The sequence below is a fragment of the Lactuca saligna genome, chromosome 4, assembly GCF_052625555.1.
Source record: "Lactuca saligna cultivar CGN05327 chromosome 4, ASM5262555v1, whole genome shotgun sequence".
Classification (NCBI taxonomy): domain Eukaryota; kingdom Viridiplantae; phylum Streptophyta; class Magnoliopsida; order Asterales; family Asteraceae; genus Lactuca; species Lactuca saligna.
The window spans coordinates 60386663-60408485 of NC_136420.1; the positions used below are offsets into that span (position 1 = coordinate 60386663).

The 21823-nt window shown below is 31.5% G+C and overlaps 3 protein-coding genes across 3 annotated transcripts; 2 read left to right on the forward strand and 1 right to left on the reverse strand.

The window, feature by feature from the left end:
* Positions 1-215: 215 nt before the first annotated feature.
* On the reverse strand, positions 216-5695 carry LOC145039661 (uncharacterized). The gene is made up of 4 exons (XM_078987689.1): positions 5547-5695; positions 5058-5433; positions 4454-4964; positions 216-499 (listed from the first exon to the last, which is right to left on the reverse strand). Exons 1-4 carry the CDS (start codon positions 5693-5695, stop codon positions 216-218), a joined length of 1320 nt encoding a protein of 439 aa, XP_078843815.1.
* A 13134-nt stretch (positions 5696-18829) lies between these two features.
* LOC145039662 (L10-interacting MYB domain-containing protein-like) lies at positions 18830-19578 on the forward strand. The gene is made up of 2 exons (XM_078987690.1): positions 18830-19147; positions 19219-19578. The coding sequence occupies exons 1-2, from the start codon at positions 18830-18832 to the stop codon at positions 19576-19578; spliced, it is 678 nt and encodes a 225-aa protein (XP_078843816.1).
* A 33-nt stretch (positions 19579-19611) lies between these two features.
* On the forward strand, positions 19612-21327 carry LOC145039663 (uncharacterized). Its single transcript, XM_078987691.1, has 3 exons — positions 19612-19705; positions 20568-20792; positions 20861-21327. Exons 1-3 carry the CDS (start codon positions 19612-19614, stop codon positions 21325-21327), a joined length of 786 nt encoding a protein of 261 aa, XP_078843817.1.
* The last annotated feature ends 496 nt before the right edge of the window (positions 21328-21823 follow it).

Genomic DNA, 21823 nt, shown 5'->3' on the forward strand with positions numbered 1-21823 from the left:
TAATAGAACTCGTGTTCGTGTGTGTTGCTGCTACAAACCGTGAAGTTTGTGTGGGTGTTATGTTGGCCGAAGAGCAAGGCGGGCCAACATGGCAACCAACCATGGTGGTTGTCGCTATGCTGCCTTCTTTTTCTGCCACCAGTCACCGTGATGGGTGGCTATGTGTGTGATATGGTGTGTGTGTGTGTGTGTGAGAGAGAGAGAGAGAGAGTATTTTATTGGTATGATGTTGTGTGGACTTTTCTTGGCCGAAAAAAAATAAAACCCATCACCACCACCGTAGGGTGGTGGCTGCCATCTTCTATCGCCGTCTGCCACCATCTTGGTGCCTGTATTGGACACTTTGATATTATTTTCGGTGCTAATGTGTGTGAATGATGTAAAACTTTTATGTGTGTTTGGATTGTTGGAATTATCACTCGAACCGCCGCCGTGTGCAGGTGGCTGCCGCCGCGGTCCGCCGCCGACCACCACTGCCCGAGGTGGCAGTGAGTGGTGCCTGATTTATTTAATATATATTTATTTAATTAATTAATGATCTAACTTATGGAGTTGGAAACCCTAGTTAGGGTTTAGAAAACCCTAATATCTAGAAAACATAGTTTTTGGAGTTGGTCGGGACCCGTGTTAAAGATGTTAATTAAACTTTAAGTAATACTTAATAATGCCATACAATTAACTTAATGCAATATTGGACTTAATGGATTAAGTCCTTAAGGGGTTAATTGTGGAACACTAACTCTAGTTATCATTCTATGTGAAAAAACCCTAAAATCGAGGAGCTCTATTTTAGATAAAGATCGGGCGCGTAATTGGGTTGTTGATTGGATTATTATTTCACCTGAGAATGGCTAAGTCAAACCTTAACCAGTCATATCCTTAGGTATTAAGTTCTTAATGGGTTAAGTGTTCTTACTTAACCCTAGTCGTTATTTCATGAGAAGCAGTAACTGTTGCAAGTGACTATGACCTGTGATCGGGTATTGACTCGAGTATCTTCCTGTAGGTGATTGAAAGTGAGTTGAAGCTGTAAAGTTCTTCATTATTGCCGCAGTTACCGGGCGGGGTCTGATGCCAGATGGGGCCTGATGACTGGCAAATCTGTTTACCGAGTAGGGTTCGATGCCGAGCGGGGCTCGATGTCGGATGGGGTTCGATGTCGGGCGAGGCCCGATGAAGGGCGAGGCCCATTATGTGATTTTATGTATGTGTGGTATGGGGTATCTTAGGGAACTCATTAAGCTTTGTGATTACGGTTTTCCATTTATGTTTCAGGTACTTTGGTTTTCAAATGGAAAAGCTCGGGATGGTTGCAGAGCACACACCACATGTTTCCGCATTTTATGATTTACTCTTATTCGATGTTGTTTTGCTAAATTTTGATTACCATCGTTTTATGGAAATAATATTTATTAACAATTTATTAATTTAAAAATGAAAATTTTTTGTCATTATTTTTGAGACATTACACATAATTATTACACAAGGGTGTATAAAATAAGGAAAGGAAAATTGGATTAATTATTATTCTAGTTTAGAGGCTACATGATATGTTTATTGTATTGTATGTGATACATCTATAATATTGGCCAATGGGTTATATCGAGATTTTAAGTTTTTATTTGCTCCACTTATACATATACATGTTGCAAAACCTAGGGGTAAGCATAAGTGAGTATCCGTCTAATTTCGCTCAAACCGGAACCAACCTCTGGAGGTTTATGTAAAGTTCGAAGAAGGGCCGAAATTGGTATAATTGATTCTTAAATTTTAGGAACCAACCTTGGAACTGCCACTTCAGATTCCGGACAATGTATTACAAAAAGAATTATTACGCAAACAATAGTAAAATTCTCAAATGCTTAAATGCATACATCATAATTATCCAGTGATGAGTCTAGAATAGAAAACCACATGATTTCCTTATCGAGTTTAATCATGTTAGTTCAAGAGAAAAGCAGGTTCATACAAAAAATTACCGATTCGACATATATAAAAATTGGTGTTTAAAGGAATGAGTCCATATCAGTCATTCCTTAATTGTTTTTGACTAAAGCCAACTTATACTTGGAGTAAGCCCGTCTGAACCATACATTTGCAAACTTATGGTATGAAAGTGTGAAAGAGAAAACATTTATGTATACCGGAAACTCCCACGTCGTTTTTTTTGGAGTCGATGTGACACTCATTCATGCCACAAAATATGATGTCTTCTATTGTTTATAGTTTATAGTTTATACATTTTTTTTCTTTTTTTTTTCCCCAAAAATATTAAGGTATGTCATTCAAAATATTTAAGATGAATCCTAAATTTTTTTCTATGTAATTTGTTTTAAAAAATTTAGATTTAAGTATACACTAGTCTCTTCCCCGTAATGTTCTCCAAAACATGTTCTCAAAAGACTAGAAAAACCATAAGAAATTTACTTCCTTATTAATGTTAAGTAAGTAATTTACAAGATACTATTTAGTTATGAGTTCAAACTCATGATTTTGTAATTCATTATAGAGGCCATTTAACTATATAAACAAGTTTAATGAGATATTAAGGGGAAGGATGTCAAATATTTAAGATAAACAAAATATATTATGAAAGGAAACGGAAATCTAAAATAAAATATACTATCCTCCTATTTTATCAAATGTTTGCATATATAATATTTAATGATACATTCCTCTCTAATAAATGATTTTTTTTCCACTTGTTACATTCTCATTCAATTTGCCAAATGTCAAATTTGTATTTATTTTGAATTAATTTTTTATACATCTCATTTTATGAGTTTTTTTATTTTATTAAATTTCACATAATATCCTCTCGAATAAATAAATGTTTCTTTGTCATTTGTCACACTCTCATTCGATTCGCTAAACGTCAATTTTGTTTTTATTATGAATTAATTTGTTTTCCACATGTCATTTTATAAGTTTTTCTAATTTATTAAATTCAACATAATATTTTAATATAATAATTACAATAAAAGTAGTAATAAATGGATATTAATTTCATTAATGAAATTACTTTTTAATTTCAAAATTTTCAAAATTAAAGCATATTAGTTTTTTTATTTATTTAAATTAGTATTTGTTTAAATTTAAAAGATAAAAACATTTCTATTATAATAATTCAATATTTTTCTTATTTTTTTATAAATTCAAAATTCTCAATTATTTTGACATTTATATGTATTATATTTTTAAATTAACTCATATAATACATGAGTCTCACAACTAGTTGATAATATTTAGTCAATTTGTTACAATTTAATGTGAGTATGAGGATAACAAGAATAAAATATAGGAGGATTTTTTAATTTCTCATATAAAAAACATAGAAACAAATTTCAATATACTAGAAAACTAAAATTATTTGTTTCAATTAATAAAATAACAGGTACCTGGTGGTTTCGGTACCATGTAACTAGATCTGAAATCGGTCCCGGCTGGTATCTATCATGCAACTGTTCTGGAAAATTGAGTATTGGAACCCAAAGCAATGATCTTTTTTTGGTTCTGAAACCGACAAACCACCAGGTACCTGGTACCTAAAGCGTGACTTAAGGCACCACTGTTTTGCGGTTCAAATGGATCAATAGGGTATTTGACTTTTTTGACCTTTTAACAATAACAATTAATCGTATTTTATTGGGAAAATCAGAAAATGCGATACTTAATTTTAACTATTTCTAATCTCTGAAAGTACGTGGTCACTTTTGTGAATATCAATGTTCTAAAAAGCTCGCCACAACTCCGTCATGGCGCGTCATGACTTTAAAGTTTGTACTTATCGCCAAGCTTTGACAAAATGACGCATATGTATATACAAATTAATACTAGTAGAAAATACATATAAAATTATTAATTATATACAAAATTGTTGCCTTAAGTCACACTTTACAAACGATATGGCTCGCTATGACTTAAAAAAGTTTGAGGCTTGACATTGCCGCAAAATTACGTCTTACATTATTTAGAACCTTGGTGAATATATTGTTTCTTGTAATTAAATACTCGAGAGAATGGTTGGACCAACATTATGGCTTGTGTGGGGGATGTAGTAGTCAATGGGATGAAAATATTAGAGCATTGGGTGTGGGCAACAAGGTGCAACACCACCTCACATGCCACATAAGCAAGTGGTGTTATAACACCAAGTGAGGAAATGGGCAACAAGATGCAACACCAACTTTTTGAAAATAATTTTTTTTTTACTATTTCGTTTTTTTGATACTTTTTTTTTTCATTTTATAATTTATTTTTTATTTATTTCGATTTTTTTTAAATTGATACAAATATTTTTTAAATATAAATAATAAATAAAACATAATGTTTAAAAATTATAAAAAAAATTAAATTTTTTTAAAGATTAAAATTAACATAAAGGCTAAATTACACATAATATCCAAAAAAAAAATGAAATAACATCCAAATTCAAAAAAAAAAAAAAAATTACAACGCTTTTCGTTATCGTTATTGTTACCATAGAAGATATGATCGGTCAAGTTCTCTCGAAGTTGTCTGTGTTTATTTGCGTCCTGAATGTCAACAATGCGATGCAAATAATCTGTTGTTCCTGGTTGAAACTGAACGTGTCTGGGCTCCGTTGGGATATAGTGTGCAATATTTCGCCTTTTATCTTCTACTACCATGTTATGCATTATGATACATGCATACATGATATATCGTAAAGTTTCTAAATCCAATGGTCGTGCTGCATGTTCGACTATATGCCACTTCGCCTTCAGCACTCCAAAAGCACGTTCCACATCCTTACGTGCTCCTTCTTGCCTTCTCTTAAAAAATTTGTCTCGTTCTTCAACTGGGTGGCGGAATGCCTTCACGAATGTGGAATACTGAGGATATATTCCATCTGTAAGGTAATACCCATATTTGTATTCGTTTCTATTCACCGTGAAAGGAGCATCCAAGGCTTTTCCATTCAAAAGATCGTCGAATATTGGCGACTGATCAAGAACGTTGACGTTGTTGTTGGAACCCGCAACCCCAAAAAATGCATGTCAAATCCATAAATCTTGAGAAGCGACAGCCTCTAACACCAAAGAAGGTGATCCGTGATGACCACTTGCGTATTGCCCTTTCCATGCTACCGGACAATTTTTCCATTTCCAGTGTGTGCAATCAATGCTTCCGATCATTCCGGGAAACCCATGGCGTTCTTCATGCGCCGCATACAATTCTTGCAAATCATGCAACGAAGGTTTCCGCAAATACACGTCACCAAAAGTTTCAACAACACCCCTTGACAACGTATACAAACTCTCTCTTGCGGTTCTTTTGGACATTCTCATATAGTCGTCCATGGTGTCGGGTGACTCCCCCATAGCCATCAAACGAATGGCCGCAACACATTTCTGCAACGTTGTAAACCCGCGTCTACCTCTAGCATCATATCTTAATTGAAAAAATTCGTACCTAAACATAAATTAACTACAGTTGACAAATTATATTGCATATGTTGTAAAATTAAAGAAACATGTAGTACATTTTTATTTATTTTTTATAAAAATAAAGTAAAGAAATGATACCGGCTTTCCAAGGCGTTGACGATTCGTAAGAACACATCCTTACTCAAACGAAATCTTCTTTTGAAGTCCTTCGCCCCGTATGCATAATTATCCACAAAGTAATCACGATATAGATGTTCGTGTCCTTCCTCGCGATTTATGTTTAACATAGCACGTCTTGTTAGTAGCGGGGCTGGATCTGGTTGTAGCAAGTCGGTAGTGTTAAATGATACATCATCCTAAAGAAAATATCGTCATCTGAATCATCGGACAAGTCGAAAGGATCCATATTTTTTTTGAAGATAATTGAAAGTATATAGAGAGGATAAGAGAAAGTGTGTGAAAATTTTAAATAAAATGAGAGTATTTATAGGATAAAATGTTTTTTTTTAATAATTAACTTTTTTTTTTTTATTCAAACCGTTGCAAATCAAACGGTCATTTTTTTTAATTTTTCTTCGTTTCTTCCCGTCGCCACCCCAACGAGAAGCAACGAGCGGGGGGGGGGGGGGGGGGGGGGGGGGGTGTTCCCCGTGTCATAACGGCGTTGAGGGGTGCCACCTCACCCCCGTTGCTTCTCGTTGGACCGATACTGACTCGTCTTACGAAATCGGATTTTAGTTATAAATGGATTTCGCATGTCTCTCATTTAAATACACATAAAGAGATCAAATGATCAACTGAGAGTCTGGCGAATGATTTAGTGTTAGACCTACATTTGGAATATCATGTGAGTTCATGGATTTGAAAACTATCTATATATCAAAATTAAGTCTTTTAACTAAAATAGGATTGTTCTTATGTTATGCATGTTTGGTATTATAATATATGGATGTTAACTAAAAATAAAAACACTTTTTTAAAAGATACTTGAAACACTCTTTTCACTTCAGATATATTTTTGAAATCATGTTATTTATTTATTTATTTATTTTATTACAAAATTTTGTTTTGAAAACACTTTTTTTACTATTGTCTGAAATCTCATTTCGAAAAGTCTAGTATAATGATTTTTCAATCAAATAGATAATTTAAAAACATTGTTTCAGAGCCAATGTTGAGAAATTAAATATCCTGAAAGGTTCTAAACGATCCAGAAAAAATGCCTTTATATATATATATATATATATATATATATATATATTAAAAATAAAAATTTATAATAATAAAAAGGTATTTTTTCTGGATCGTCTAGAACCTTTCAAGATATATATATATATATATATATATATATATATATATATATATATATATATATATAGAGAGAGAGAGAGAGAGAGAGATAAGTTCAATTGAGAAAAAAAAAGGTTGAGAATGGAGAAATCATTCTCAGCCAATCATTTATTTTTGCCGTAAAAGCCTAATGGGAAATGAATGCACATGTATTTTCCAACAAAACACGTTTCTTAAACTATGCTAATAATTACCTTAATATGTATAAAAACATAGTTTTTATTTTTTATTTTTTAAGGAATTATTTTTATCGAAAAATAATTATAAATATATTAAAATTCATAATTTTTTATTCTCTATAAATAGATATCTATATTGATATAGTTTTAAGATAAAATAATTTTTTTTTCATAGTTTCAGTTTTCGTTATTCATAAGTCAATAAAAAAGAATCAGTTTTATACTACAGTACATCGTTATTCACTTATGAATAAAAAGTATGATTTTTTTTAGTATCATTTATATGTGAATATAACATATAATAAACATAGTATATTCATATTTAAATATTAGACGATGCATTCACTTGTGAATATTACATAATATATTCATTTGTGAATGTTAGATGATATATTCACTTATGAATATTAGATGATATTTTCATATGTGAATATTATATAGTATTACATGGTATATTACAAGAGAATAGTACATAGTATATTCATTTGTGAATATTAGATCGTATATTCACTTATGAATAATAGTTGGTATATTCATATGTGAATATTGCACAGTATATTCATATATGAATATTAGAAGGTGTTTTCAGAAATATATAACTTTTATATGTTATTCACATATGAATAACATACAGATTTGCATATTTGTTTTGTGTTTTAATAATTACATATTGATTCAGGTGAGAAAACATATTCATATGTGAATATAACGTGGTAATTTAGCTTATGCATTTCATCAAACAGTTGGAGTTCATACAAGTTAACTTTTTTAAAAATGTGATAAATATGATACTTTGACTATTTAAATCTTACAAAATAGTAGATTGGTAGAGAAATATATGAAAATTTTCAAACAAAAATGATTTGATCTTTTTATAACCTTAATTTCGATGTTTTATTTGATGATCGATGTTGAATGAACGATACGAATTGAATTTTTTGTTGATTATCGATGATGTTGTTCTAATGATGCTGGGTAATTAATCGTAGATGTTGAAGATATTTTCGTATTCAAGCAGAATTGAAGGTTGGATTGAAAGAGCAAAAAACGAATTTTTGTTGTCAACACGTGCTATTAACGAATATCGATGATTGATTAACACATGATGACGTTGATCGATGATTTAATTGAAGAAATCTGGATGATTGTTGAAGGTTGGAAGAGAAATTTGGATGATAAACGATCGATTAGAATGAATTCCAGCTGTTATCTAATTCTCTACACTTACGTATTTGTGAGTGAAGGTTATTATATCATATTTACAAGTTTGTCACCGTGTCCTTTATGTTTAGAGACTAATTCAATGAGTGACTGAGAATGATTCCCTCGTTCTCAATATTTTTTATTTTCTCAATTGAACTCACTTCTCTCTCTCTCTCTCTCTCTATATATATATATATATATATATATATATATATATATATATATATATATATATATATATATATATATATATATAAACAAGTTAGGCTTTGTACAGCTGCCCACTTTGTCCCATCTCAACCCCTATGCATTGTTTCTTACATACCTCCGTTTACTATGTCTTTTTTTTTTTTTCTAATTAAAAAAACGAATTATTATTTCTCAAAATTTAAGAGTTGTTCTTGAAATTCGAAGGTTACTTTTAAATACGACATTTTAGTCATGACTTCTGAATATCGGTCCGAAATATATTTTGTCAAAAAATTACATTTAATCCGAAATACCCATTCCGAATTTCTTGGTCATATATATATATATATATATATATATATATATATATATATATATATATATATATATATATATATATGAGTTATTTTCTTTAATAATAATTTAAAATATGTTTAGTTTTGTTAATACGCCTATAATACATCGAGCCGTTTTTTATAAGAAAAGTGTTTAACCTAAACTTTTAAGTACAATCTTTTATATCCTTATTTCATATTCATCAATGTTATTGGAGTATAGGGTGAGCGGTTTCGAAAGGTATCTTTTGGTGTACAAAGTCATGGTTGTAGCATGATGCATGCTTGTGATCATATTGGTGTTGTGTGATAGACTGCATCCATTATTGTTATAATGCATATATATATATATATATATATATATATATATATATATATATATATATATATATATATATATATATATATATATATATATATATATATATATGGGAAAAAGAAATATACATTATAGCTCCACCTAACCTTAGGTACTAAACCTCTTGAAAATACATTGTTTTATTATATAAAGATTACGGTTAATGGATTCACGGTTAATACTTCAAGATGTAAATTCAAGATCGATACAATATGGTTTAGGGTTTAGGGTTTAGGGTTTAGATTTAGGGTTTAGGGTTTAGGGTTTAAGGTTTAGGGTTTAGGGTTTAGATTTAGGGTTTAGGGTTTAGGCTTATGGTTTAGGGTTTAAATTTAGGGTTTGGGGTTTAGGTTTAGGGTTTAGTAATGTTCACTTGGGTGAAGTAATAAATGATAATTGAAGAAAGAAAACAGAGATGGTAAAACAATAATGAAAGAAAGAAATGTTATGGAGGATGATATATTTACCAAGTGAAGCCAAACCGAGCACATTTAGCATGTTAAAACGATATATTTTAGAGGTTTAGTACCTAAGCTTAGGTGGGGCTGTAATGTATATTCCCTATCCTATATATATATATATATATATATATATATATATATATATATATATATATATATATATATATATATATATATATAGATGAACCAGCAAATACATATATAAGAAGGAAAACAGGAGAAAAGAGTTATAGCCACACATTAGTGGCAATAGAGATTGTCAAAACAGAAAACAAGATAAAAAAACATACAAATTAATAGAAAAAAGGACATTGAGATAATTTTGCCCAAATCAACTCCATCTTGATACCCCTCTTCTGCACCCAAATAAAAGTCATAGATTTAAAATAATCGATGATTTTATCCGGTGGTAGCCGGGTTTTTTTTTTATTTTTATAAACAATATCATTCCTTGTTGTCCATGTTCTCCAATGTGTAGAGTAGCAAATTGCCAGGAATATCTTTCGCTTTTTTATGCATGTTCTCCATCGGTTGGCAAAGTTCAAAACATCCGACACCGTTTGAAGATCTTCCATGTTTATATTCACCTGACACCACCTCATTATTCCTTTCATGACCATCTTTGCGTAAGAACAATCTACATGAACATGATCATCACTTTCTTCTTTTTCATTACACATCTGGCATATTAAAGTATCAATATTCACCCCTCTTTTTACTAACTCCATAGCTATTGGAATTCTGTCCAAATTTGTTCTCCAAATGAAGTAGGAGACTTTTAATGGGATTTTTTTTTATCCATTGGAAGTTTGTATTAGTCAATGGAGGCCGGTAGTCCCACCTTAGTCTGAGAGCATTCACAGTGAAAGATCCATTCGGGGTAAGCCCACATCTCCAAGTAAGTCCGTTGTTGACCGGTTTCTTATCTAACACTGTGTTGACTTGGATATCCTTTTTCCTTAGAATATTTTCAATTCCTGCTATGTTATTGCATACCCCCGGTAGTGACTTTGCTGAGTAACATTCATCAAGTTTCGACCTTAGATTGTGCACACTTGTCACACCCCAAAACCAAGAACGGCGGAAACGTTCTGGGGTGGAGGACGTCATGTACAGTATCACAACAATGAAAATTAGTAAACAAGCAACAACATCATCAATTGCATTAATAATATAATTATTATACAAGTGTTCTGTCAAATTTTGATAAACACTAAAGCATAAATCAAAATGAAAGATGAGTCTTGGATAAGCTCCGTCTTCCTTTCTCCTTGCATCGGTACCTGTCTATGATGACCTGAGGATACAAGTAATTTTGAAAGCGAGTATCAGCTTTAAAGCTGGTGAGATCATAAGTATTTTAGTGTCTTAATTTGTATGTAAATACTTGTATGTATTTGAAATGTAAGTATTTGTATGTATACGAATTGTAAGTATTGAAAATGTAAATGAACTGTAAGTGTGAAAATGTTTGTAAAACGACTGTAAACGTTTGAAAAACCCTAGAAATCCCTATGATTCCTACTAGTAACAAAAGGAGTCTTCTACCAAGACTTAGCTGTTCTTAATGTTCGTTTCTTATAAAAGAGTGTAATTTTCCCAAGTGTAACTATCATTATCAAAATATAGTTTTTACATTAAATGTTTACGTGAAAAGATCACCAAATATATGTAAAGGGAAAATAAATGTAGTACTGTAGTGTTGTATTATAGGAACTACTGCTGTACTAACTACCTTAAACTGGATTTATATTAAGGCATCATGTGATTAATTGCACCATACTATTGACTAGTAACAACGACATACGAATGGTCGTAAAACGGAATGATGTTTGGCACCCGCAGACCTACAAGTCCGGCTGTAGCTAGCAGCAAGGTGTAGGATAGTCAATCCAGTATAGATCTATACGCAAACTCACACTCTCCCTCCAAGAGAATTCTGGCTACAACTCGGGCCATGACATTTAAGGCATGCTCCGATATAGTGGATCACAATTTTTAATGTATTCATGTATATGTAATGTAATGTTACTTGTTCTAGTATCGTTGTATATGTTCTCTTCCTAGTATAGTTGTATATGTTCTTCTCTAGTATAGTTGTATATATTCTTCTCTAGTATAGTTGTATATGTTCTCATAGTAGTAAGTATTGACTCATGAATGAACTGACTCATAGTATGATATTGTGTTCTAGTAATAGTTCTAGTATCTTCCTAAACTACCCCTATGGTAGTTTACTAGTAATCTAACTTGTACATATGGACATGGATGTATACCCTTGCTACCCAAGGGTATTGATTGAAGTGGAAGAACCTTTATGACTACATATGTACACATGATATATAACTGATATTTAAACGACCTTCGGACGGGTACCCGATATCCCACCAGACCACATCTCAAGCGCGAAAAGGAAATAGGGTGGATAGCCTTCCTGAGTCTTTTAAACATTACTCATATAAATATACATATATAGGCATGCAATTTATAATATAAAAGCATAAAGTAAGTTTTGTAAAACCTTTGAACATAATTATTATCTTAAGAAAAGATCAACTTGATGTCAATCTATAAAAGGGTTTGAAGGCATGCGTTTGATAAAACAATTTAGTATAAGGAAACTTTTGTTTGAAACACAATTGTAACTAAGTTTGAAATAAAACATACCGAGTAAAATGTACAGTGTAATAAGGAGTTTAAAACATATAAAATGTTTATAAAAATCATTTGAAGGAAACTGTTTGGTAAAACGGCTAAAGTGTAGTAAATCATTTGAATGCTGCATATTAATCACATGTGATTGATGTAATAACTAGCATAATTCTACTTATTAATCACATGTAATTGATATAATAACTAGCATGATTCTACTTGTATCCCCCCCCCCCCCCAATAAAACATTAAAAAACTGTTAAAACATTGATTAAGGGGGTATGAACTCACCTGTAGTAAGTGACTGAAATTGAACGGACTGTTATCGTAAGGAAGGATCGGAAAAGTGCTTGGTGTCAAGTGAAGACTTTAGACACACACAATGATCCTAATTACATATGAAGACATATGTATATAAATAATTAGTGATTAAAACACTAATTATACAAGTATAAACATTTTAACGTGAGGAAAACACTTTTGGTCAAGTGCTAGGAGGCTAATGGGTTGCAACAAAGGAGTGCAAAGCCTCTAATGGTAGTTTATGGTCCAATGACCATATGCTTTGGAGTTTACGGCCCAGGGGAGTAAACTCCTGGCCGTAAACTCACAACAAAGTCTCTAAATGAAGCCTATCATTTATACAACTAGTTTGGTGAATTGTTTCAAGGCTAAATCAAGTGTTTGGGCTTCCTATTAACTCCTTTGAGGAGTTTATGGCCCTGGGACCATATCCCATGGAGATTACGGCTGTAATCTCCTTTGGGAGAATGTTTATGTTGTTTTGAGGTTCCTAACTCATTGGTGATTTGTTCTATGATAAGTTCTAGCCATGTGGAAGCATTAGGGGCACAATATCACCCCTTTATAGAGTTTTCGGCCTAAGGACCAATCCTTATGAGTTTACGGCCATAAACTCTATGGGAACATGGTTTCTTGGTTGCTTTAGCTCCTTAACATTTCAAGGATATCATCCAAGTTGGGTTCTAGGCATAAGGAAGGAGGTAGGGTGTCATTTGCCCTATTTATAGGGGTTTACGACCCAAGAACTTGTCTTGGCCGTAAACTCCTTTTTCCTTGTGTTTCCTTATGATTTCTAGGCTATAAACCCATTAGGGTACTTGTCCAAATTAGTACCTTGGCTTAAGAAGGGCTTTTAGGGCATTTTGGCACAAAAACATGGAGTTCACAGCCCAAGAACTTCCTTGGCCATGAACTCTCTTCCCCCCCCCCCCCCCCCCTTGAATTTTAATTGTTTTGGTGTCCTAAACATGCAATGGTGGGTTCTAGTTCGAGTTCCATGGCTTTGAGGGACTTTGGGACACCTTAGGACCTTAAAATGGAGTTTACTCCCCAAGAACGTTCTTGGGCGGTAAACTCCCAAATCTCACAGATTTGATATGTAATTGATGTTTCTAAACACAATCTAAGCTATATAACATAACTAGATTGAAGTACTCACAATTTGGGATAAAAACCCGAAGATCCGTGAGAGAGAATTTTGGCTTTTCTCTAATTGGAAATGTAACTAATGAACTATTTGGTTCAGAATTCTATTTATAGTCCTGAGATATTTTTGGCAGAAAATATTTTTATTCTCGGAACGAACTCTAATATCCTAGAGTATTGGAATAACAGTGTTCCACAAAACCCTAGTGCATCCACTCTCCTGATATCTCCTTAAGTGTAAATCCTGAAAAACTGTCAAACTTATACTTGAAGTCTGAATTTTCACTGTAACTGTTCTACTTCTATTGGCTTCAAATTGTTTGTTCAGAATGGAAATTTCGGGTTATCACAACACTCGTTATCACATCAACCATAACTGATTTGGCTGCAGCCCATATATATATATATATATATATATATATATATATATATATATATATATATATATACACACACACACACACACATACACACACAGCAATTTGCATGATGTATCATTTTCGTTACACCATTTCATGCATTAATTAAGGTGTCATTAGGAATCTATTTATTTAGGGTGTTATTATATGTATCGACAATGATAGTTTGTTACATTGGACTTTATCCTAGTTGTACGAGTAGAAGCTATTAATTACCATAGAAATACTCTTGTCATACAAGTATATGAAAATGACAAACATAACGATTAGATATTACTCAACGCCTTCTTGTCAACTTTTTGTACTTTTGGCCTATAGTTTCTTGCTAATTGGTTTTTTTTATCTTCTATATTATTTGCCGGTTCCAAAAAAAAGATATTACTCAACGCAATATACATGTTAATTGTTATAAAAAAATTACTCACATTATAATTATGTGATTCACCATTCTTATGGTTTTGTTTGACGCTTATAAATTAGCTTGTAATTCTAGTTTATCTTTTTAACTTACTGTAATTTATTGTTTGATAAGACGATAAAATAGTTTATAATTATAAATTAGCTTTTGACAAGTTCAATTAAACAGAACCTAAATTTTATACCAATTAGCAATTGATATTTGTTTCAATAGATGTTCTATGCCAGGACAAAAGTTAAACCTATGTGTCATTTAATATTATTTATTATTTTAATATACATCGCTATTGTAAACTTTACTATAAAAATAATACCAAATATCAAATAACATGTTGCAAAGAGGCCTCTTGGATACAACGGTGAATTTTCTTGTCTGAATTGTGGCAGTTGGCGATCATATCGAAAATTGTAAGGGTATATTTTGTAATAAATCCAAAGTAGTGGGTTGTTACTGCAGTTCTCCCAAAAGAAACAAACAGGTTTTTGTAACTACGTATATACCGAATATGCTTATTTGTAGAGAGTTCTACTAACCTGTTGAATGGGCCCATCCAACAAATCGACGCGCTGCCACGTGTCATACCAGCTGAAAAGTTAGCGGATAAGGCGCAGAAAGGACTGCAATATTTGTCATGGATGACGTCATCGTTTCAATGAGACAGCACGTGGGCTGTGCCAACTCATTTTGAAATTTCAAAGACCGGTTTTTTTCACGTAACGGCCGAGAAAATAATAATAGTAATATTGAAAAAGACACATTCCGCATTTAATAAACTATTGGTTTTTATATTTTAGCAAGTATATCAATAAAATATTTTCTCTAGCTAGGACTATTTAGAGTTTCATAATTATATTATTAACATTATTAATAATCTGAGATTCATCAAAGAAAATATTTTATTCTTAACTGGTTCTTCGTTTATCGTTAAAGTCCAACTATATTATGACGATTATCCTTCTATGGCATGTTTAAGCTCTCCGAGCTTGTGAAAAATGACTCAACATTTACGGTAAAAACTTGTATAAGCATTAACTCTTTCAGTTGAATTTTAAGATATTCTTTAAATTTGATTAGTAAGATTAATAAAGAATTTGTTTTAGCTAAACATTTTGACAAATATAAGGACATTAGAGCTTGTTAATATTCTTTTGTACTAAAGTAAACAATATTTTGAATCCAATATGGCAATATGTCTAAGTTTAATATATAACAATAGATGAAATAGACTTAGAAACAAATGTTTTTATTATTGATTGTTCAAATTTCATTTTCATTGCAATTTTCAACTTACTCCAACTTTTTAATAAAAAAACCTCCTCTTTTTTATTTGTCTAGAATCCCTAATTTAGATCTTCTTTGAAAAATTTAATAATAAAATGCTTCCATATTGGTTGTATAATCGTATTATTTCTCTATTTATGTAATCTCTTATCTCCAAATTAGAATGATAGTACGTGATTTTATTTCATTTCTATGTTTATGTTTAACCGGGTAATTATATCATGATTTTAGGAGACGATGATTATCTTATGATTTATTCATAATTATAATAAAGGTGCTGGTAATAAGACATCATTTAGATATCTTATTGATATTTTTATAAAAAAAAAAACTGTGATATTTATTGGTGATTTTGATCACATATTATTTAAAAAATAAAATAAAAAATAATTATGATATAATATTTTATATATTACATTTCTATATAATATCCTATTAGGATATTTTTTAGAATGTTGATTTAAAAAAAAAATCAAATTCTAAGATTTTTAAATAAAAATAGGAAAATCACCCACAATCTTCTTTATTATTATTATTATTATTATTATTATTATTATTATTTTTTTTTTTTTTGACATATGAAATATATGTGGTTATGATTGTTTTCTAATGTCCCCTAAAATATTTATCTTAATTGAAAAGACTAAAAAAACTATGTTTTGTAAAAGTTTCAAAATAATTTGTTTGATTTTGAAAAACTTATTTAACCCACAATGTTTAGTAATAAACTCCTATTGTTTTGGATGGTAGGAGAGGTTATTTGGTAGGAATGTTAAACTTGGCAATCGTATCGTGTTCTTTTTTTCTTTTTTTCGTGATAAGGCATAATTTTATGTAACATTAATACAACAATATATAATGTCATGTTTATCTTAATTAATACGAAAGAAGTCGATTAAAACAGGATAAACACGATAAAGATAAAATAATACAATTATTAGTCTATTTAATTTATTCTTAATTATATATAACACGAAAAATACAACAAACACAAGCTAAATTGTGTCAATTTTTTTGTCAGAATTTTAAACACGACACATCATGACGTCTTGTTTTATTACAATTGACACGGATACAAACTCATTTTCAATTTCGTCCAAATTTCATTTCACGTCATATATATTTTTGTTGTGTCGTGTCATCATTATCATCCTAAAATTTAGGATTGATCGTTAAACTTAATAAGCATTTGTATTCTGTACAAGATTTTTATTAACTTATGTGACAATAAAAAATGTTATTAAAAAATATTTTTTTAATCATAGCTAAATACACAAAAAAATTTCCAACATCAACATTTATTTTATTATATAGGGAGAACCATTTGGTTTCAAAGAACTTACAAGTGGAAATTTTTTACAAAAAATACTCACACTCTGCAACAATCATCACTCCAAGCTACTCCCTATAGTATACTCACCTAATTTAACAATGAAGAAGAAACCTATGAAATTACAAGACTTATAGACTTAGAGCCCTAACATGAGGATGACGATGAGAGAATGAGGGAAAACCGTGAGTTGTGTGTGATATTTATCAGTTATGAGAAATAAACACACACTCAATCAATATATACTTCGGAGAAAAACCCGGATAAAATACATATCGGATCCAAGTAATATTCAACTGAAACATAACTCGTGCGTCCATCTGCAATATAAGAAAGAGAAAAAAATGAATCGTAATCCACACTTTAAAACAAATGGACTTTTAGCCCTTATGAATAGATTGCATAATAAAATTAATCCAACAAATATTTTGTATATAATCCTGAAGAATAAGAATGTATTTATAATAGTTATGTTTGAATAATATATGACATTCTCTACACCCTATCTCAAACAAATTATTAGAATTAGAGTAAATTACACGAATGGCCCCTATGATTTGGGTTAATTTGTACGTTTAGTCCTTAACTTCTTCTTTTTCTTTTTTAACTCGGAAGGTCCCTACTGTTTGTTTTTGTTACGTGTTTGATCTCCGTCTTACCTAAAAGACTAAGGGGTCGTTTGATAGCGTATCTAACTGGGTCCAAAGAGGGATTGGGTCCGTAAAATATCAATTGGCATGTTTGATAGGGATAGGACTCGGACCAAGATGTGGACTCGGTCCAATAAAAACATAGGACTCGGTCCTTGATTTCAACTTGATGGACCGAGAAACACATAAGGAAAAAAAACATTGCTGCTGCTGCTAATTAACAATTCATTACTGCTGCCCTATCGATCCAAAAAAAAAATCGTTGCTGACCCCGTTAACCTCTGATCGACGCAGCCTCTTGTTTCCCTTATCGATCAAAAGCCTTGCAACAATCGTCATTCTGAGCAACAGTCCGTGATCAAATACAACACATAACAGGTTTGTTTATAATCTTTTAACGTTGCTTTTCTGTATTCATAGTGAGGGACAAAACTGTCCAGAACTTGAAAAAAAAATCTGCATGTTATTTCTATCAATACCCCATAATCAGGGGCAAAATAGTCCAGAACTGTCCATATATTTTTGTGGTATTCTATCTTCTTAAAGCTGTCAACGAAACTCACAGTCAACTTATGTGAATGTCAAGTTTTCATGAAATCTTGAAGATGTGTGACTTTCATCTTTTTTTAATTATATCATTTGGTAGTGAAAACCGTGTATCTAAGAGTTATGGGTTCCATTTTAAACCTGACAATTCATCTTTACTTGATTGAACAAGCATGTTTCTTTTTCTTGCTGTACCCTACTCTATGCTAAAAATTATGTCATTAATGTTAGTATAAGCAAATTATTGTCTTTATAGAGTAAAAAGTTAAGAATGAATATTGTAAGCAATCTTTAGTGATTAATATATATGACTGTTATGGTTGAATTTGTACATTGAAACATATAATCATGTTTGTTTTTTGTTTTAGTAATAACAATATTGTAAAGTTTAGCAAAATTATAAATTTGATAATTTTTTTTTTTTCATATTTATTATATTTTCGTATTCTTTGAAAATTTTATTCGTTATAAAAATTAACAAGACATTAATTTACTTCTTAAATTTTTATACTAAAAAACTAAACGTGTATATGTATATATATTTGTATATATGTGTGCAAAATTGTGTGTAACCTGTTTATCATTCATTTATTCCTTAGACATGGCAGAAAAGAGAAATAGAGCTAGTTGGTCTTCAGATTTTGTGAACAAAACTTTTCTAGATGCATGTATGCAAGAACTAACAAGTAATGGTAGGGAGGGTAGTGGTCTCAAAGGTACCTCATGGAATACAATAGCTGAGAAACTAAAAAAAGAATACGACTTTGTTGTTGAGAAAAAACAAATGAAATATCATTATGACTACTTGAAAAGCAAGTATGCAGTTTGGTTGAAATTAAGAAACAAAACTGGGAATCTCTATAATCCTGTTACAAACACGTTTCAAATGACGGATGAAGAGTGGAAAGCGGAGGCGAAGGTAATCTTTTAATTTAAAACACATTATTATTTTTTAAAAAAGTTTAATAATAAAATCATTTTTTCAAACAGTCGAACAAGATGGTTGAGAAATTAAGAAATGCACCCCTCCTTTACCCTGATCTATGTGCCCAGTTGTTTGACGGTGCAACCTCGACCGGTGCTGCTAGTTGGGGACCATCTTCGACACTCCCTCATCCTGCAGAAGTCTTTACTACACAAGATTATGATGATATTGACATGGTAGATACTCCACCTCAAATGGATATCCCAGCCTCAGCTTCAACAGTACCCCCACTTACAAGTGCGTCACATGCAAGTGGAGATTCGTCTGCTCGGTCTAAAAATAAAAGAGGAAAACGAAATGCACCCACAGACACACTGGATGATGACATAAGAGAGGTTGGCAAGGAAATTATGAAGGCGGCTTAGGCGTTCGCGCAAACTAATAATCTTGACAAGGAGATGGATGAATGTATTGAAAAATTGAAAGGCTTCGAGTGGAGAAATTCTGATCCGAAGTACATCACTACACTTATGTTGTTCGCTGAAAATGCTGGTAACAGGAAGATTTGGTTACGCCTTGAGTCTTCGACTTGTGAGTTGTGGGTGAAAAGTGCGGGAAAGAATTTTGGATTACTTGGTTGACTTTAGTATGACTTTAGGATGTTTTTGTCTTTATGCTTTATGGATTTATATTATGGTACATGTTATGGATTTTTACGTGTAGGGTTGTTCTGTGTTATGTTTAGGATTTTTAAGTTTAGGTTGTTTATGTGTTATGTTTAGGATTGTTAATTGGTATTGACTTTTTTGTTATGGATTTTTATTTTATGAAGTTATATGTCATCCATTTTAATGTTATTGATTAATTTTATGGTTTATGTTATAAAATTTATGTGATTTGTATTAACATGTAACAGGTTACATATGGATAAGGAAGGTGAGTTTTTAGGTTTCCTTATACTCTCATGCTATTGGTTGATGTTGGTTCAAAAAAGAAAAAAAAGAATTGAAAGAATAAAAGCTAACGAATCGGAAGAAACTGGGCATGCATATACACAAGATTTGATACACGGAGATCCTATACAATGTTTTGATATGATATGTCTTACACAAGATGCATTTGTATTATTATGCAATCATTTTACTCAAAGAAATTGGTTGCAACATAGTAGGACAATAAGCGTTGAAGAGAAGATGGCTATATTTTTACATGTTATAGGACATAATGAACGTTTTCGAGCTGTTAAAGAAAGATTTCACCACTCCATACAAACGATTCATCAATGTTTTCATGATGTGCTATAAGCAATGATGTGCTTTGCAAGAGAAATTATTGTACCAACATCTTCTAATACAACAAGAAATACCTCGAAAACTTATAGACGGCTAAAAAAACATATTTCCTGGAGCATTAGGTGCACTAGACGGAACACTTGTACATGCAGTTGTGCCCGTTGATGAACAAACTCGCTATAGGGGAAGAGGAAAAGGTGAATGTTATCAAAATGTAATAGGAATTTGTGATTTTGATATGATATTCACCTTTGTATGGGCGGGATGGGAGGGCATAGCACATGATTCTAAAGTTTTGAAAGAAGTTGCATTTAATCCGACTTCTGGATTTCCATTCCCTCCACCAGGTTTGTCATTTTTCTATAAGTTTTATTATCTATATTATTAATATGATTAATTTGTCACCCATTTACAGATAAATATTACCTTTGTGATGCCGCATACACCAACACCCGTGGATTTATGGCTCCTTACCGCAATACTAGGTATTGGTTAGCTGATTTTCGAAGAAACAGAGCTTTAACTAAGGAAGAAAGGTTCAATCATGCTCATGCACAACTTAGAAATTACATTGAACGTGTTTATGGTGTATTGAAAACGAGATTTCCAATTTTAAAACGTATGGCTCCTTATCCTTTTCCAGTGCAAAGAGACATAGTCATTGCCTGTGTCGCGGTCCATAATTTTATAAAGAAATACGATATTCAAGATGACCTATTTACGAACTTTGAACAAAACACTATTTTTACTCCTAATGTGGGAGGTGGAGGAAGTGAGGTCCAAAACTTACAAGGCATGGAATGGGGTTCGGAAGCCGTTGAGTATATGACTACTTTGCGTGACCAGATTGCTAATCAGTTACTTTCAAATGGTTCACGTTAAATGATATATTTTTTTTATTATGTATGACAATGTGTATTTGGGTTTTGTATTACACTTCGTATTTGGATTTTTAATTATGTATGTTTAATTTGGATTTTATGTGATAATTTTTATTTGTATAATTATTTTATCCAGCACAAAAGAACAACATAAGGATAATATGGTCATTTTAATCATTCAGCACAATCAGTCAGATAAATAATCAAACAGCATAAATTCAATCAGATGTGGACTCAGTCAGCATTTCTAACCCAGTCAGCTCCTAACTCAGTCAGCTCTAACCCAATCAGCAACTATCAAACGACCCCTAATTTATCCTTGATTTTTTAATTTATTTAAATACACACACCCCCAACCTCACATTACCTTATCTTACCTACCATACCTTATTTAATTAAATTAAAAAATCAAGGGAAAAATAGTCTTTTTAGGTAAGATATGAACTAAGCGCATAACAAAAACAAACTGTAAGGACATTCCGAGTAAAAAAATAAGT

Excerpts from the sequence above, each read along its gene's own strand:
- LOC145039661 (XM_078987689.1), bottom strand. The coding sequence starts at position 5,695 with ATGTTAAACATAAATCGCGAGGAAGGACACGAACATCTATATCGTGAT. Across the intron at positions 5,434-5,546 it reads GTCAACGCCTTGGAAAGCCG|GTACGAATTTTTTCAATTAA; the intron begins GTATCATTTCTT and ends ATTTATGTTTAG. Across the intron at positions 4,965-5,057 it reads ATCACGGATCACCTTCTTTG|TCGCCAATATTCGACGATCT; the intron begins GTGTTAGAGGCT and ends GTTCTTGATCAG.
- LOC145039662 (XM_078987690.1), top strand. The coding sequence starts at position 18,830 with ATGGCAGAAAAGAGAAATAGAGCTAGTTGGTCTTCAGATTTTGTGAAC. Across the intron at positions 19,148-19,218 it reads AGTGGAAAGCGGAGGCGAAG|TCGAACAAGATGGTTGAGAA; the intron begins GTAATCTTTTAA and ends TTTTTCAAACAG.
- LOC145039663 (XM_078987691.1), top strand. The coding sequence starts at position 19,612 with ATGGATGAATGTATTGAAAAATTGAAAGGCTTCGAGTGGAGAAATTCT. Across the intron at positions 19,706-20,567 it reads GTTGTTCGCTGAAAATGCTG|GTGCACTAGACGGAACACTT; the intron begins GTAACAGGAAGA and ends CTGGAGCATTAG. Across the intron at positions 20,793-20,860 it reads ATTTCCATTCCCTCCACCAG|ATAAATATTACCTTTGTGAT; the intron begins GTTTGTCATTTT and ends ACCCATTTACAG.